This window comes from Macaca thibetana, chromosome 13 (assembly GCF_024542745.1).
Source record: "Macaca thibetana thibetana isolate TM-01 chromosome 13, ASM2454274v1, whole genome shotgun sequence".
Lineage (NCBI taxonomy): Eukaryota > Metazoa > Chordata > Mammalia > Primates > Cercopithecidae > Macaca > Macaca thibetana.
The window spans coordinates 5,674,129-5,691,539 of NC_065590.1; the positions used below are offsets into that span (position 1 = coordinate 5,674,129).

A 17,411-nucleotide genomic window follows, 5' to 3' on the forward strand; every position below is an offset into this window, starting at 1 on the left:
CCTAGACCCCAGACATATTTGTTCCCTTACATTGGTGTCACCTGCTTTCCCTGCATAAAGTCTCAAGTGGGTGAAACTTTGTGTTCTATTGTTCCAGCCATACACTTGGTGTACAGTCAGCCTTACAAAATAATGCAGAACAAAGTATAGTTTTTATTTAACGAAACTTCCTTCTAAGGAAACTGATGTTTTTAAAAAAATACAAAAGGAAAGGTTTTTTATCTCTTTCTTGGCATTAACCTTTATTTATTCTGGTTTGTCATTTACAATACTGGCTTTTAGAGTAAGTTTTTAAAAATCACCTTCTTAAACTCACTGGTTGCCTACCTTCTGCTTTTTGGTACCTGGGGTGATAGTTGTGACTGCTTCTCACCCTTCTCTTTTAATCCCTCTGATGTTACCTGACCACGTAATTATGCACACTTCGCGGAATTTTAAGCCTGTCAGAGTTTTCATTTCCTGCTTGAACTGATTTCTGTACTTCTCCCTCTCCCCTTCTTTCTCCCGTGCTTCCTTGTACTGTGCATTCCTCCTCAACGGTGGCTCCTCGGACTCCACGAAACTGCGCTGTCCCGAAGGGCGAAGTGGTAAGCGGCATCTCTGAAAAGTTCCGCCTCAGAGCAGCCCTCCGACCGCCTGTCAGCTCAGCTTGTATTCAATTGCGGTCCTGCTCCTTCCTCAACTTGACTTCTTGTTCTTTTCTGGAATTTAAAAACCTTAAACTTTACTCCAGCTTTCTTAACATAACATTTGCTGTATTTATTGTTATTAAATGTAGCTTTTTTGAGTAACTGTTTAAAAAGCTGCAGCTATCACCACGAAATACTAATAGCAAGACTCAGAGTCCAATCACTGTAATTTCAGAGGCTCAAGCTCAAAGAAAAGAAACATTCTCAACTGTGGGAAAAAAAAAAAAGAAAACCAAGTTGGAACTGCTAGAAATAAAAGACAAAAAGAATTACATAGACTGCCTTTTAAAAAAGTGGTTACTTTTAAATAAAATTCCCAAAAAAAGATGAAATTTGGAGTTTTATATGAAAATGTGGAGTATAAATAGTAATCACTCTTGAAAATTATTATTTGGTGGATTGATTGAGTTTTAAGAATACCTCAGTGTGGAAGAGTAAAGGGAAACGAAGCCTTTGGAACAAATTCCACTACTGGTTTCTTTTCTTTCGGATATTCCTATTCATAGGTGGTGTTACAGGGGGATGTAGTAAGGCTTGAAGGAGGGCGATAGGGACGCCCATAGCCTCCTGCCCCCACACTCAGGGTTGCCACTGTCTCTTCATGTGTCTCGGACTTGTCCATGAATGTGGCAGGTCGTGAACAGTCAGTGAAGTGAGATGTAAATGGCATCCTAGTGCTCACTTCACTCCTCTTTCATTGTAATGTAGGTTTGAAGTTTTTTGTTTTTTTTTGTTTTTCAGTATGAGGTAAAATTCTAGATCAGCAAACGTATATACACAGATCCTTGAGCTTTGGTGTGAAGACACATGCCTATATGACAAAGTCTTCTTTAAAGGGGGCAGTCCAGAAAGCAAGCCTCTAGCTAAATAGGCCTGATTTAAAGAGTTGTGGGAGGGAAGTTACGTTTCTACAACTTTTATTAATAAAATATTAAACCTAAAATGTTGATTATAGTAAAATGTTAATATTTATTAAAATTTCATAAATATCCTACAAATAGTAAATATAAACATTTATTAAATATTAAACCTTAGAGCGTTGAAGTTTTTAAATAATAAAAGTTGAAGTAAAATAAAAATGTATCCCTCAAAACCTTTTATATCAGGCCTGTTTAACTAGAGCGTTGCTACGTCTAAAGAAGACTTTGTCATATGGGGAGATGTCCTTACAACAAAGCCCAAGGGTCTGTGTATATACATTTGTTGATCTAGAATTTTACCTCATATTAAAAAACAACAATACTGTGAGCTTATCATAAGCAGATCATTGTGTTTTTTTATTGGCATGGGATTTGAACTGTGTATGACATCTTTGACTTTTTTTTGGTGTCTTCTGTTTTTTTTTTTATCTTTCTCTTGACTTTCTTTGGTCTTTTCTATCAAAAGCCATTAGGAGCTCACTTTCTTATGAAACTGGGTAACTACTCTACAAAAGTCTTACAAAACTGACATTGTGGCAATTTATGGTTAAAGAACTTCTCATCTTCTCCTGTCCCTGCCCCCCTGTTGCCTTACTTAACTCTCTCTTCTCTGTCCTTTGCTTTAGGATCTGACCGCACTGGCCAAAGAGCTTCGAGCGGTGGAAGATGTACGGCCGCCTCACAAAGTGACGGACTACTCCTCATCCAGTGAGGAGTCGGGGACGACAGATGAGGAGGACGATGATGTGGAGCAGGAAGGGGCCGACGAGTCCACCTCGGGACCGGAGGACACCAGAGCAGCGTCAGTCCCCGGCCTCTTTTAGAGCTGATGAGAGTTTTCTCTCAGAGCCTGCTTTCCGCTGGGACCCAGTTGTGCCTAGACTATTGCGTGACCCCATGAGCACTTGCTACGTAGTTCTCATGGATTCAGCAGCAGGCCGCCTTGTGTTTCCCCTTCTCCTCGCTGGTGTGTGCATGTGTCAGTGCTTCCCCCAGCACCCCAGCGTGTACTTTATTTTTTCCTTTTGATTGGAGGATATATGATCCAGGGGAAATTTCAGTTTGATATAACTACTTTAATGAGCTGTGATTACTCATTCTAAGTTTTTGCTCAGAAACAAATGGCACTGGAAGGAAGTTCTTTGTTAAAGGGAGAAAGCTAAGCAGTTGCTTTTTTGGAGGAGGCTTTATACCGGTAGCCTCCTCTCATGTTTTGATTTTGAGAAGGCAAAAAGCATAAACAGGATCTCCTTGACTCCAGAGATTAAGGCCTTTCACTTCTGGATTTTGTCTCTATAGGTCATCTCTGAATTTGAGCAATGGTGAAACGGAATCTGTGAAAACCATGATTGTCCATGATGATGTAGAAAGTGAGCCGGCCATGACCCCATCCAAGGAGGGCACTCTAATCGTCCGCCAGGTACCCGTGTCTTCTCTGTCGTCAGAGGCTGAGCTTCTCCTGTGGTCATTAACCCACTTGCTCATTCACTCACTCATGCTGTTTCTCCATCATCATCTGTTTTCATGTTAACAAGTCCCAGAGGGTCAAGTGTCAAGTGTCGGGGGCTAGGGAGGCAGGTGTGTACTGCATGCCCGGAAGGTAGCGAGTAGTCTCCACCCCACATCGCTGCTCCTCTGCATGTCTGCGGCAGCCCTCATTCAAGCACCGCGCTGAGTCTCACAGTCTATGTCTGAGGGGGAGAGAAGCCACAGGGAGTCCTTAAACAGGCTCGCAGAGTGAGGAAGCAGGTCTGGAGTCTGGCAGAGTAACCACCTTGGCTCTGCAGAGCACGCTTGGCTCTGAGTGTCTGCAGCACCACAGCGGGAGCAGGTGAGGCAGGCAGGACGAGCCTCATCACAGGCCCAGAGACTCGGAGAGCAGAAGGGTTCGGGAGGTTTCTCTTCTGTGTTCCAAAATGTTAGTTTTTCACTTGTTGAATAATTAAATGTGTGCCACCCAGATATGCTCAGTTTGGATCACTAAGCTTTTTAACTGTCTGTTCGTTTCTTAGCTTAGACTTAATTAAAGTGATGCGCTTCTCATTTAAATAGAACAGGGCACCTATTTAGTATTTTGGACTTTGCCCTAATTGTGTTTCATGCTATGGCAATGCATTCGGATGGAAAGTAGGAAGAACATGGAAAAGACCAGGATTCAGAGAATCCACAGGTACTTTCTGGAGCTTTACAAAGAAAGATTTAAAAAGAAAAAAAAAAAAGGATACTGGTTTTGGTAACAGAAGCTAGCGCAACAGATAAACCAGATTAAACAAACACTCACTGCTCTAGTTGTGCAGCCACCAGATGAGGTACTTTGAATTCTGTTGGCTCAAGTTAGGCATTTGGTGAGGAAGTGTGAGCAGTTCAGGCTAATTTCTTTGGTTTTTCCTTGGTAATTTAGCAGAATTTATAAGTCACGCAGCACCTTAAACAAAGCAGTTATCAATAGGGCCATAGGCAATTTGAGCTGCGCTTGAGCGAGACAAGTGTGCCTGTTTTTTCTACAGAGTACAGTTGACCAAAAGCGTGCCAGCCATCATGAGAGCAATGGCTTTGCCGGTCGCATTCACCTCTTGCCAGATCTCTTACAGCAAAGCCATTCCTCCTCCACTTCCTCCACCTCCTCCTCCCCATCCTCCAGCCAGCCGACACCCACCATGTCCCCACAGACACCCCAGGACAAGCTCACTGCTAATGAGGTATGTCTCGCACCACAGCTGGCTGCTTGCCTGGGGTTAGACCAGCACTGCCTAGGAGTTAGTTTGCAAAGGAGACCTTTCCAACACCCTCACCCCTTCCCTTCCCACCCTGCTTTCTCTGTCACCTACCCTTCTCCCCAACCCCAAGTAACATGTTTCAGATCTGCATATAAACCCCTTAACCCTAGATCAGCTCCCCAAAACTTGCCAGTTCACTGTTTACTGTTCTCTAGATAAGTAGAGTTGCATGGCTTTCTAGTTTTTTTTTTTAAAGTCTAAATAAAATGCTGTATCCTCAGATCCATATTATGTATTTGGCATGAAATTCTTATAGTCATTTGTGGAATCTGCCTTTTTCATTCTTTTTATCCAATAAATAAAATATAGGAAGATTCGGTTCAGCAGGCTTGGCCTTACCTGGACAAACTTGTTATCCTGTACAGGAGTCTCTTTCAAACAGAGCTGGTGTTTTTTGTTTTTTTTTTTTCCTTGTTTTGGGGGTGGCTGTTGGTTGATTACTCTTACTTGTTTTCACCAACTCTGTTAAGGATTTCGTTCTTTGAAATTTATAATCACTCAGTGGTTTAGAAGCCGAATTATTTTTGGGAAACCTAGAAAAAATTAGGATGTTAAGAAGGGCAAAGGTTTGAGCTTGTTTTTAATTTAAAATTTTGTGTGGGAAATCTGTGTGCTCCTTTGAAGGCTTGGTTGTGGTGCTCAGTCTGGGTGTTAGCTCAGTCTGGGTGATTCTTTGCTCTTTGAACAGGGTTATACTCCAGGTGTAGTGACGTAGCCCACTCGAGCACCCGTACTGAATTAAACAAGTGATTTGATTCCACAGAAGATTTGGTTTCAGTGCCTTTATCTACCAGTTGAGGGAGGTTAGAAAGAATCAGAAAAATCCTCTCCTCCTGAGGAGCAGGGGCAAGTCAACCGCTTCCTAGACAGGCTTGGCATCGACTGGACTGGCCACTGACTCATGGGACAGGGAGGGAAGCTGCCAGGGGACAGACGTTCAGGTGGGAGGCTTCGGGGAGGGCATGGGCTCTAGGACATGGCGACTCTCGGTGTCCATGGAGGGGTCCAATGGTACAGGACAAAAGCACTTGATCAGACATGTTCCTTTTTTCTCCTGAGATCTATTTCCCACCTACACTCACATTCCTCCTTATATTTATATTTTAAACTTTGCTCCATTTCGCTCTAATGTGCAGTATTTTACTATAACCCTTAACTCACTAAACCGGCAAATTTATTTTTCTGTTTGTTTTGTTTTTAATTGTCATTACATTTCCACTTAACAATTTGTTTCACTTTCTTTGTGTTTTTTTGTCTTAAGTTACATTATTAACCAAAACACTAGTGCTCCTAAAAGATCAAAAGGATGTGCCTTCTTTTGTCATTTGCACTTTCACTAATGAGTCCCCATTTGGTATGGGTTTAATGGTGATGCACCTAAAACAACAGTAGCCAAAGCTTCTGTAGCTTTCTGGCAAGAGGCTCAATTTAAAATAACTAGAATTATTAATAATTGCCAATATTCCAGCATAGGTTATTTGGACTCTTTTGGGTAGGAGAATAAATTCAGAAATGGGTGAATTGAGATAGACATTTCAGACCTCCTTTAGGAGTTTCATTATAAGTATTTACTTAATTTGTTTTAAAGCTAGGCACACGAAATATAGATTTCATTGGTAGCTTGCAGCACCGCTTTGTAAATGAGCAATGTCTCTGGTAGAGATATGGCTCCTGCAGTGGTTCCAAGTAAAGCAGCCTGCCCTCAGGGTTGCTATGCCATGTGGAAGCTCCCTGCAGAGCATTTTTTGGGGTAATGATGCAAGAGAAATAGAGCAAAGTATTGGGAAATAGTTAGTGCAACACAGAAGTGAATTGAAATGTATATTTTTAATGTTCATTTTAAAAATGCCAGTTGTATTAATAACATTGAAATTTACATTGCAGACTCAGTCCGCTAGTAGCACACTCCAGAAACACAAATCTTCCTCCTCCTTTACACCTTTTATAGACCCCAGATTACTACAGATTTCTCCATCTAGTGGAACAACAGTGACTTCTGTGGGTAAGTACAGTAGCAACAAGAAAGCAGCTGACAAATGGGACTTTATCTTTGAGTTGCTCTTTTGGGTGGCTTAGGTGTAGCTGGTTGTTCACAGGCACAGACCTCAGGTACAGAAACTTCCCATCCCAGTTGGATTGCCTTAATTGCAATGCTCTGCAGAGTCCATTTCCTTTTTCCATATATATTGCTTACAGATACCTTCTCTTTGACAAAGTGTTGGTTATACCACATGAATATTTACTCGAAGTGTATTGGGGGAGGGAGGCAGGCATGGTGTGTGTGTGTACAGAAAATAATTTCAAATGTATTGTGTTTCAGTGGGATTTTCCTGTGATGGGATGAGACCAGAAGCCATAAGGCAAGATCCTACCCGGAAAGGCTCAGTGGTCAATGTGAATCCTACCAACACTAGGCCACAGAGTGATACCCCAGAGATTCGTAAATACAAGAAGAGGTTTAACTCTGAAATTCTGTGTGCTGCCTTATGGGGTAGGTGTCTAGCCACTACTCTTAACACTTTCATTTTTATTCTGAGCAGTGGCTGGTCTTTTAGAGAAGTACTGCTTTGAATAGTTTGTGGATAGACAGGATGGAAGACTTCTGTGATGCCCATCTCCTGTCACATGCAGAGTGGTGTATTAGCAGACTGGTGTGGCACATGTATATGCTTGACTCATTTTAACTGTCAAATATTGGAATGATTAATCTCCATTTTATTTTTATTGAACAAATTTTTAGTAGTAGTTTTGTTACATGGATATATTGTATAGTGGTGAAGTCTGGGTTTTTAGTGTAACCATCAACCCAAATAGTGCACATTATACTCAATAGTGTACATTGTACCCCTGAACCCTGAGGTTGACTGTTTTCACTATAAAATTCAATCATATCTAGCAGTGGAAATGTTGGAGAAGTATATTTATAAAAACTTACTGCAACATGCAACCCAGTATTTTTCATTTTTCATGCTCGTAATTTCCAAGGACTTCACAGTGACTATATTCTTTTGACTATTAGCATTCAGTACTTTATAAAATTATACAACTGTACAATTATACAATTTGGAAATATATCATGGAGAAGTAGAAGATAGAGTGTAAGTGCCACAATACCTTCAGCTTTTGTGTTTTGAAAAGAGTCTTCAGCTTATCTTGTTACTCCCTCATTCCTTCTCACTGTAAAATCTTGAGGTTGATGTTTATATGTTTATTTTTAGAAATGCAAATAATATTTTGTCACAAGGCTCATATTTTGTGTAGTTATTACCAGATTCTTGACATAGGAGTTTAAAAAAATCTACTTGATACTGAAGATTGACCAGGAAAATAACAAAATATTGTGTAAAATAGAACCTTTGAAATGGTATCTGTCTGGCAGCAGTTCTATCAATAAATATGTGTCTTTTCTGCCAATAATTTCTGAGCTGTTTTAGATCAATTTGCCTAGATATATGCAGGGAAAACACTAAGCATAATATTCAAATAAGTTCCACCTTGACAAGGATATAGTCAGGGCAGAATGGCCAACCTCACAAATAAAATTATATGAAAATAAATCACATATTACATATTTAAATATTTTTCTTTAAGTTGTACAGCATTTTTTTTTTAATCTCTAAGCATTAAATCAGTATCCCCACAAGCATTGCTTGGGTGGATACTCTCCTCCAGATGTTGGGATAATCCCAACTCGGTCAACTCGATAGGGACCAGGCACGAACTGAGAGACAGCTCTAGGAGCGTTGTTCTGTCAGTGCCGTCACAATTATTTATTTCAAATTATCTGGAAATGGGGTGTGGGCATACGTGTGTGTGCCATGATATTCTTCCCCCTCACTCCCTCTGCACAAATACTTTATTCCTTGTCTTGATGAGTTGATGACTGAGGAAATCAGCACATACATACATGTATCCAATTCCCTAGGAATGTAAGGTTGTCTGTGCTACATGTTACAAAGGTGATTCTGACAGTGAAGGTTCTAGATCAAGGAACAAGAGCATTTGGGGAAATACATGAATGATCAAGAGGGAGAAGTGCTTTGGCCAAGCGGTAATCAGTCTTAGATGCCAGCCCAAGGCCTTTGGGACAATTTCTACATGGAATCTGCAGTTTTTGAAGGTAGTCATAACTTGAGTATTTTAGCAAGATTAGGATTGATTGGATGTACATCATGAGAAAGTAGAGAGAAGCTCCTTTAACAACCTTAATTAAGGTCTCTGTCCATCACTTATAAGGCTGCCAAAGCCTGAACAATTGTGAGAGCAGAGGAAAGGGAAAGTAGGCACAGAGAAGAGGTTTTCTCTGGCTCTAGTGGCCAGTTTTAGCTAGTTTTGCAGAGCAGCTTGGGAGCTGTTGATAGAAATGACAAAAGTTATGAGGCTAGTTTCAGTAGAGATCTGGGTGGAAAGCAGGAGGCAAAGTAGCAGCGTGGAATTAGGAGTCACTGGTTTTGAGGCACGCTCACACACAGGTGTGTGTGTGTCACCAAATGGACACCAGTGGAAATGTCTCCACTGAAGAAGCAGAGGGCAGGTGTGGAAACAAGGAAGGAGATGTCACATCACAGCAGAAGAGTGTGGAGACTGTGACAGTACAAGGTTAGAGAAATAGGGTGAGTCACATGGGGAGGTCACAATATTTTGATAGTCCTAAGAAATGGAGGGACAAGAGAACTGAGTGCAGTTGTTTCTTGATGATGGTGGAAAGTAATCTTTAAGAAAAGCTTAAACGTGAGTGATGGAAGCCAAATCATAAGCTGTTAAGGATTTGAGGGCTGTATGTGGCCCATTCCAGAGATTTGCCAATGAAAGATAAGGAAGCACAAAGAGATCATGGTATCAGGTGAAGGTTTGTTCAAATGTGTGATGTGGCTAATTAGACATAGAATCTGTAAAGACAGGAAATAATCAGCATATAACATTCTCGAGGAACTGAGGAAGAATTAGAAACTAATGGATTATTAAGGAAATTGATGGGATAAGGGTTTCTTTTTCTTTCCCTTATCCTTTCTTATGTTTAAATATGTCAGCATCATTGCTACATGGTGATGTGTTACAGGATTGGTTACTTTAACTATTTGACCTCTGACTATTTTAAGGATTTCTTCTTCTGGGTGAATTAAGGAAGCTGCACTTTTTTCCAAATAGATGATGTTATCCTTTCTGTGCAACCTGGGGATTTGCCAAGCATAGCATAAAATTGAGGCCTTTCTGTGTCCCTGAAACAGGAGTGAATTTGCTAGTGGGTACAGAGAGTGGCCTGATGCTGCTGGACAGAAGTGGCCAAGGGAAGGTCTATCCTCTGATCAACCGAAGACGATTTCAACAAATGGACGTACTTGAGGGCTTGAATGTCTTGGTGACAATATCTGGTGAGTATTTGTTTTGTAAAGCAGAATATGTGACACCATCTTAACACTATTGTTAACAATCTTGTAGCTTTACAAGGTTGTTTTACAATGTCGTCGCTTTGCACACTAAACAATCTTAACAGTATTGTAGCTTTACACACTAAACTTCAGTTAGCTCATTCTCTGATGTACTGATTAAATAAGATACAGCCGCATCGAGGCTTGACAATCATGTGAGCTGAAGATGTATTCAGATGCAACTCACACACGCGCATTTGATCTGTGGCTCCTCCAAAAGCAGTCTTGAGAAGCATACGAATGTATGCTTTCTCACTGGCATCTCTCACTGCTCTCTCTGCCCAGTTGCTTGTTAGATTTCATTTGCCTTATCCAATATGTAGGTCTCTGGCCACTCCTTTCCACCAGACTTTTTTTTTTTGTTTTTTTTTTTTTGAGACAGAGTCTCGCTCTGTTGCCCGGCTGGAGTGCAGTGGTGTGATCTCGGCTCACTGCAACCTCCACCTCCTTGGGTTCAAGCATTTCTCCTGCCTCAGCCTCCTGAGTAGCTGGGACTACAGGCGAGCACCACCACGCCCGGCTAATTTTTGTACGTGCAAAAGGAAGTATTCTTTGCCGTTATTGTAAAAGTGTAGTATTAATGGTTTTTATTATGCGAATTAAGACAATTATGTCTCTTTTTTATTTTTATTTTTATTTATTTATTTTGAGACAGAGTCTCGCTCTGTCGCCCAGGCTGGAGTGCAGTGGCGCGATCTCCACTCAGAGCAAGCTCCGCCTCCCGGGTTCACGCCATTCTCCTGCCTCAGCCTCCCAAGTAGCTGGGACTACAGGCGCTGCCACCACGCCCAGCTAATTTTTTGTATTTTTAGTAGACACTGGGTTTCACCATGTTAGCCAGGATGGTCTCGATCTCCTGACCTCGTGATCTGCCCACCTTGGCCTCCTGAAGTGCTGGGATTACAGGCGCTTACGTCTCTTTTTAAGAAGAGCATTTTTCTTAGTGTAAATTGTATAATATAAACTACTACAGGAAAACAACTAGGAGAAATAAAAAGTAAAATCATCCAGAGATCATATCTTTTAACTTTTGTAAGTTTTTAACTTCCAGTCTTTTAAGCATACATCACACTCACTATACACTTAAGGGAAAAAATCTGCATAAAAATGGTTATACAATATTTCAAACATACAGGGGATAATAGGAATAATGGCACCCACGTACTAACTATAACTCGCTGGTTTGAACAGTTGTCACAGTACACTGTTGTATATACGGTCAGCATCCCTGTTCCTCCCCCATCTACCTGTCCATGGCAACCTCTGTCCTGAAGTTCGGGTGTATCCCATCCAGGCCTGATTGTCCAAAACACGTAGTCTGCTTTCTCCATGCCATTGAACATCCTTCCATGGTCTCCATTGTATATGACCACAGGCTGTTTCCTTGCATAGATGTATTAAAATGTATTTACTTATCTTCTCTTGTTGCCCTTTAGGTATATTCCCTTTTTTTTTTCTCTCATGTGAACATTTTTCACAGATATACTGGTAGCTTACTTAACCTTTAGGCGCATACCATGTTACATAGATCATAATTTCCTAATAATTAGTGTTATTGCTTGGTCAAATGGTATGCAAAATTGTAAGACTTTAAATGGGTCTTGTATACCACCACTTACAGTCACTTATGATATTATAATCACTTATGAAACCACCAATGGTTTTGATTTAATTATCTGCTTGTTAGTACAAGCTTGTTATGTAACATATTTGCTTGTAGTTATTTTATTTCTCATATATGCTTTTGGTTGTTAAGTAAAGGAGTTTCTTGAAATGCAAAAATTTCACTATTTATACTTAAATGAGGAAACAGCCATTTAAAACTAGAGTTCTGATGGCTGGTAGTTATTTAAGTTGGAGAAAACAAATCTGCATTTAGTGATCCAGTGAAACTAGACAGTTCATGGGGATCAGTAATCAGCTGAGACCAGGTGCGGCGGCCTATGCCTGTAATGCAAGCAATTTGAGAGGCCAGAGCAGGAGGATTGCTTTTGCCTGGGATGTTGAGGCTGCAGTAAGCTGTGATAGCACCACTGCACTCCAGCCTGGGTGACAGAGTGAGATCCTGTCTCAAAAAAAACAAATTAACCATTATAATCAGCTGATACCAGTAATCATTTTTTGTTCTACTTTTCTGTTTTTTTTCCTTCCTTATTAGCTTTTAATGGTTTTCACAATCATAAATGTAGTACATGTCAATTGTAGGAAGCTTCAAAAATAGAAAAAACTTAGGAAGACTAAAACAAAATGTCACCCCAATCTCAGAGGTAACTCTTACTAACATTTTGTATTTCCCTCTCCTCTTTTCTGTAAATATATCTCACAAGATGGAAACAAAACATTATATGTAAAACTATGTGGTCTTTTTCTTCTCTTAACATGTATTGAATATTTTCCTGCAAACAATTCCCCAAAAGTTAAAAGGATGATACTGAAGTATGACATACACAGAAAGTACAGATAAGCATACAGCTCAGTGAGCTGTCACACTCAGAATCCATCCAGATAGCCCCACCGTGCTGAAGACATGGAACATTGCCAGCACCCCAAAACTGCCCTGTGAAGCCACCCAGGGACTGCCCCCAGAGGCAAGCACTGTCCAGACTTTGAACACGTTAGGTCAATTTTGCCTTCATTGAACTAATTTTATCTAATGATAAAACAGTATGTGTTCTAGTGACGGCTATGTCTTTTTTTTTTTTTTTTTTTGAGACTTTTTCTAAACGTTTTTTCAGTATTTTGCAGTTTAGCCATTCTGAAGGGGTGTAGGAATTAATAGGCATATCTCACTTTAATTTGCAGTTTCCTAATGACATATGGTACATCTCCTATGTATATCTTCTGGCGAGGTATTTCTTCTATCTTTAATCCATTTTGTAATTGGATTGTTGCTCTCTTATTGTTGAGTTTTATTTTGGATTTAAGTCTCTTGTCAGGTATGTGTTTTGCAGATACTTTCTGCCCGTTTGTGGCTTGCTTGTTCATGCTGTGGAATGATGTCTTTTACAGAAGTGAAGTTTTTAATTTTAGTGAAGTCCAACTTACTAGCTTTTTCTTTCATGAATTGTGCTTCTGGTATTGTGTCTAAAAAGTCATTGCCAAATCCAGAGTCGCTTGGATTTTCTTCTGTTACCTTCTAGAATCTGCTTTATAGCTTTGTGTTTCACATTTAGGTCCATGATCCATTTTGAAGTGATTTTTGTGAAAGTTTCAAAGTTTGTGTAGTGGTGGTTTCTTCTGCATGTGGGTATCTAGTTGTTGCAGCAGCATTCGTTAAAAAGACCAGCCTTTCTCCATTGAATTGCTTGTGCTCCTTTGTCAAAGATTACTACTATTTGTATAGTTCTGTTTCTTGTTTCTGAGACGGAGTCTTGATCTGTCATCCAGGCTGGAGTGCATTGGTGAGATCACGGCTCACCATAACCTCCGCCTCCCAGGTTCAAGTAATTCTCCTGCCTCAGCCTCCCGAGTAGCTGGGATTACAGGCACGTGCCACCATGCCTGGCTAATTTTTGTATTTTTAGTAGAGACGGGGTTTCACCATGTTGGTCAGGCTGGTCTCGAACTCCTGACCTTGTGATCCGCCTACCTCTGCCCCACAAAGTACTGGGATTACAGGCATGAGCCACCACGCCCGGCATATAGTTCTATTTCTGGGCTCATTTTTTCTTTTTTTTCCATTTATGTATTTGTCTCTTTTGGTGCTAATAACCACACTGTGTTGATTACTGTAGATTTATAGTAAATCTTGAAGTCAGGTACTGTCAGTCTTTCAACTTTGTTCTTTTTAAATATTGTGTTGACTGTGTTGGGTCTTTGCCTCTAGAGTCAGCTTATTGATGCATACATAATAACTTGGGACTTTGATTAGAATTGACTCTGTGGATCAAGTTGGGAAGAACTGATGTCTTGACAATACTGAATCTTCTATCCATTAAGATGGAAATCTCTCTCCATTTATTTAGTTCTTCTTTCATTTCATCAGAATTTGCAGTTTTCTTTAAATAAAACTAGCAAAGGACTAATTTTATTAGATTTATTGTACCCGTTTTGTTTTTTTAAGTACTAGTATAAATGGTGTTGTAGTCTTAATTTTAAATTCTAATGGTTTGTTGCTGGTAAACAGGAAATACAGGAAAGTGACCAACCTTTTTATTTTATTAGGCTTGTATCCTGCAACCTTGCTATAATTCTTGCTATAATCGCTTGTTAGTTCCAGCAGGGTTTTTGGTTGGTTGGTTGGTTTTGGATTTTTTTTTTTTTATTGGTTCTTCAGGATTTTCTATGTAGACAATCATGTCTTCTGTGAAGAAAGACAGTTTTATTTCTTCCTTCCCAGTCCTTGTATGTTTTATTTCCCTTTTTTTTCTAATTGCATTAGCTAGGACACCCAATATAACATTTACTAGGAGTTATGAGAAGGGAAATCTTTCCCTTGTTGTCTATCTTACAAGGAAAGCATCTAGTTTCTTGCCGTTATGTATGACATTAGCAGTAGGGTTTTATGGTAGATGTTTCTTATCAAATTGAGGCAGTTCCTCCTCTATTCCTATTTTCCTGAAAGTTTTTATTGTGAGTAGGTGTTGGGTTTTGTCAAATGTTTTTCTGCATCTGTTGATACGATCATGTGATTTTTCTTCTTAGCTTGTTGATGTGAATGTGTGGCTGGCTTTGCCCACCATCGTTTATGTTGTTGCTTGTAGCTGTAGTTTCTCTTTGTTCCTTTAGATGACTACACCACAATGTATTTACTCATTTTACTATCCATTCAGAGATTAATGTTTCCTGTTTGGGGCTATTAGGAACCATGCTGCTATGAACATTCCTGTTGGTGTACTTGGGGGCATACACATACACTTACATTAGGAGAGAGATTACCAGATCATATGTAAGATATGCACATGTCCTATTTTAATAGATAATGCCAAACTTACAAAAGCAGTTCTAACAGTTTACACACTAGTTTCTGAAGTTTCTAGTTGTTCCACACCTTGCCTACCTTTGATATTGTCACTTTTAAATTTTAGACATTCCAATAGGTGTATGAAATCATCTCATTATTGTTTTAACACACGTTATTACTGTTGAGAACGAGCATCTTTTTGTGTGTTTCTGAGATCACTTCTTTTGCGAAGTTCCGGTTACAGTGGCACGTCCAGTTTTTCTATTGGGTTATCTTCTGTTCTATTTGATTTGTAGGAGTTCTTTACATATTCTGGATATGACTCCCTTGTCAGCTGTTTCTGTGGTACACATCTCCAGCTTGTGACTTGCCTTTCCCTAGGTTTAAGTGCTGGCATTAAGTGATTGATTTAACCCTTGTGCTCATCTGTCAAATGGGAGATAGTAGCTACTCTAGAGGGTTTTGAGAATCAGATGGCATAGTTCATGTGAAAGCATCTTATAAGCTTTTTTGGTTGTATTATGCAGATATTTGTATTACTTTGTAGTTTATTGATACTACCCATCTACATAAGTGTGAATTTATTGTTTTTTAAAAACTTTCCCTCTAGCCCAGGCCTGTACCCAGTGATAATTCTGTAGGGATTTCAAAAGTCCATCTGAGCAACTTGAATTGAGTTTCTAGTAAAACTTTGATACAAAGGGGTTTTCTTGGAGGAAATGATATGTACTCTTTGTAGAAGTTTCTTTGGGTTACTATTGTTATTAATGATGAGACCTACTTCTGAATATGCATGTAAAATATTTATATTTGTTTTGCTAGGCAAAAAGGATAAGTTACGTGTCTACTATTTGTCCTGGTTAAGAAATAAAATACTTCACAATGATCCAGAAGTTGAGAAGAAGCAGGGATGGACAACCGTAGGGGATTTGGAAGGATGTGTACATTATAAAGTTGGTAAGTTCTAGAAGCGTCATATTTTGTTTTTCCAGAGTTTAATTAGATTTCAGTTTGAATTTTAAACTTTAAATTTTCACGGGTTTTTTGGAAGTTTGTAATAATAAACTTGTTTCTGAAACACGTGAATCATTTCTGGTGTTCTGTTTCCAAGGCACATTCTAATCTTGAAGTCTCATCTAGACATTGTCTTATTCCCTCTGTGCACCTATATGCATAACAGAGTTGGTCCCTGCAACTCACTCCACCCTCAGTCTCCCCTACGCTGTTCATCTTGTGAGAGTCTTTCCACTCCTCCTCTTTGACAGTCCACATTCCTGTCCTCTGTAAGATGTGGTTCACGGTAACCTCTTTAAGGAAATCTTGCCAGTGGAAGCCAGCTGACTTGAGTCCTTTTTTACATGCCAGGCTTATTCTCCACTTAGAGGTCTGAAGGTCCTTGGCAGGCACTGGTAAGAGAGTTTGAGAGTTTGACTCTAGGGCTTATGGCCTGCCGTTTTGAATTAAGTGCCTGTGCACAGCTACTGTGCTCCTCACTAGTAAGTGAGCCCAGCTGGCCAGTCAGTGTTTTATGGCAATTGTATTGTTTTTTTCTCCTTGGCATGAAGCAGTGATTCTCATGAAATAAAATCTTACAGAAACAAAACCGGAACTTTTTTTTTTTTTTTTTTTTTTTGAGATGGAGTTTTGCTCTTGTTGCCCAGGCTGGAGTGCAGTGGTGTGATCTCAGCTCACTGCAACCTCCACCTCCCGGGTTCAAGCAATTCTGCCTCAGCCTCCTGAGTAGTTGGGATTACAGGCACCTGCCACCATGCCCAGCTAATCAAAACCATTTTTTTTTTTTTAATATGAAAAAAACAAAATACTGGGACAAATGTTAGACATACGGGAGAAAAAATGGACCTTAGCTAAATTAAAGTTTTATGGGAAAGATGTGATATTCTTAACAGAATTTAAACAGGAAGTTTTTCTATATACCTAAAACTGATTAATGTTACGGACCTATTGAATGTTTCTGCTTGCGTGTTTTCTTTTTTCTGTGTTTATGAAAATCTGTACATCATCAGTTCCTCTGTTCGCAGGGATGTTGTCATGCTTGGCGTTGCCTTGTTCGTGTAGTCTGTCTGCACCCCTCAGCTCATTGGTTAGTGGTGATTGTGGGAGCTGCCTCAGTATCTCAGACGATTCTGATGATACGGGAAAGAGAACTATCTGCTTAGGATAGATTTTAGGATTAGGATTTTCTGGAAGTGGAAAGTGTTTTTATTTGTTGAGGTATAACTAAAATCATCTAAGGCTAAATATAATGAAACAGCTCATAACAGATGAAATGTACATGAATGGATTATCCTACAGGGGGAGCAAGAGGCAGACATGTTAAAAGTCTGTTGGGCTTCTCCCCCAGAACAGAACAATAGTCTTTTTGCCTGTCACTCGTACAGAATGAATCATAAGTATTTTCAGGAAACAAGTGTGGATAATATCATTCATTCGTTGTCATTATGGTTGCCACCAGGAACAGGGAGCTATTTAAATGTATATTAAATTAACAAAAATTAAGTAAACCTTAAAATTTAACCCTCAATATCATTAGTACATTCTGAGTGTCCAATAGCCCCATGTGTGTCGTGGTCATCATATTAGCAGTACAGATACAGAGAATTTCTATCATCGCAGATGTCTGTGAAACAGTACTGGTTTTGTCAAACTCTTAGAAACCTTTGTGTCTTAATGTT

At 39.7% G+C, this 17,411-nt stretch overlaps 1 protein-coding gene across 50 annotated transcripts in view; it reads left to right on the forward strand.

Annotated features, from left to right (window-relative positions):
- Positions 1 to 17,411, forward strand: part of MAP4K4 (mitogen-activated protein kinase kinase kinase kinase 4) — a 190,082-nt gene that overhangs the window by 165,537 nt on the left and 7,134 nt on the right. For 26 of the 50 annotated variants that reach the window (XM_050755005.1, XM_050754996.1, XM_050755023.1 and 23 more), the window contains 6 exons: positions 2,236 to 2,411; positions 2,909 to 3,029; positions 6,271 to 6,388; positions 6,707 to 6,877; positions 9,615 to 9,758; positions 15,541 to 15,675. In XM_050755005.1, coding sequence (XP_050610962.1) covers positions 2,236 to 2,411; positions 2,909 to 3,029; positions 6,271 to 6,388; positions 6,707 to 6,877; positions 9,615 to 9,758; positions 15,541 to 15,675 — 865 coding nt within the window. Of the gene's footprint in view, positions 1 to 2,235; positions 2,412 to 2,908; positions 3,030 to 3,740; positions 3,780 to 4,116; positions 4,309 to 6,270; positions 6,389 to 6,706; positions 6,878 to 9,614; positions 9,759 to 15,540; positions 15,676 to 17,411 lie in introns of all 50 variants that reach the window. The other 24 variants (XM_050754977.1, XM_050754987.1, XM_050755001.1 and 21 more) reach the window with 2 other exon arrangements.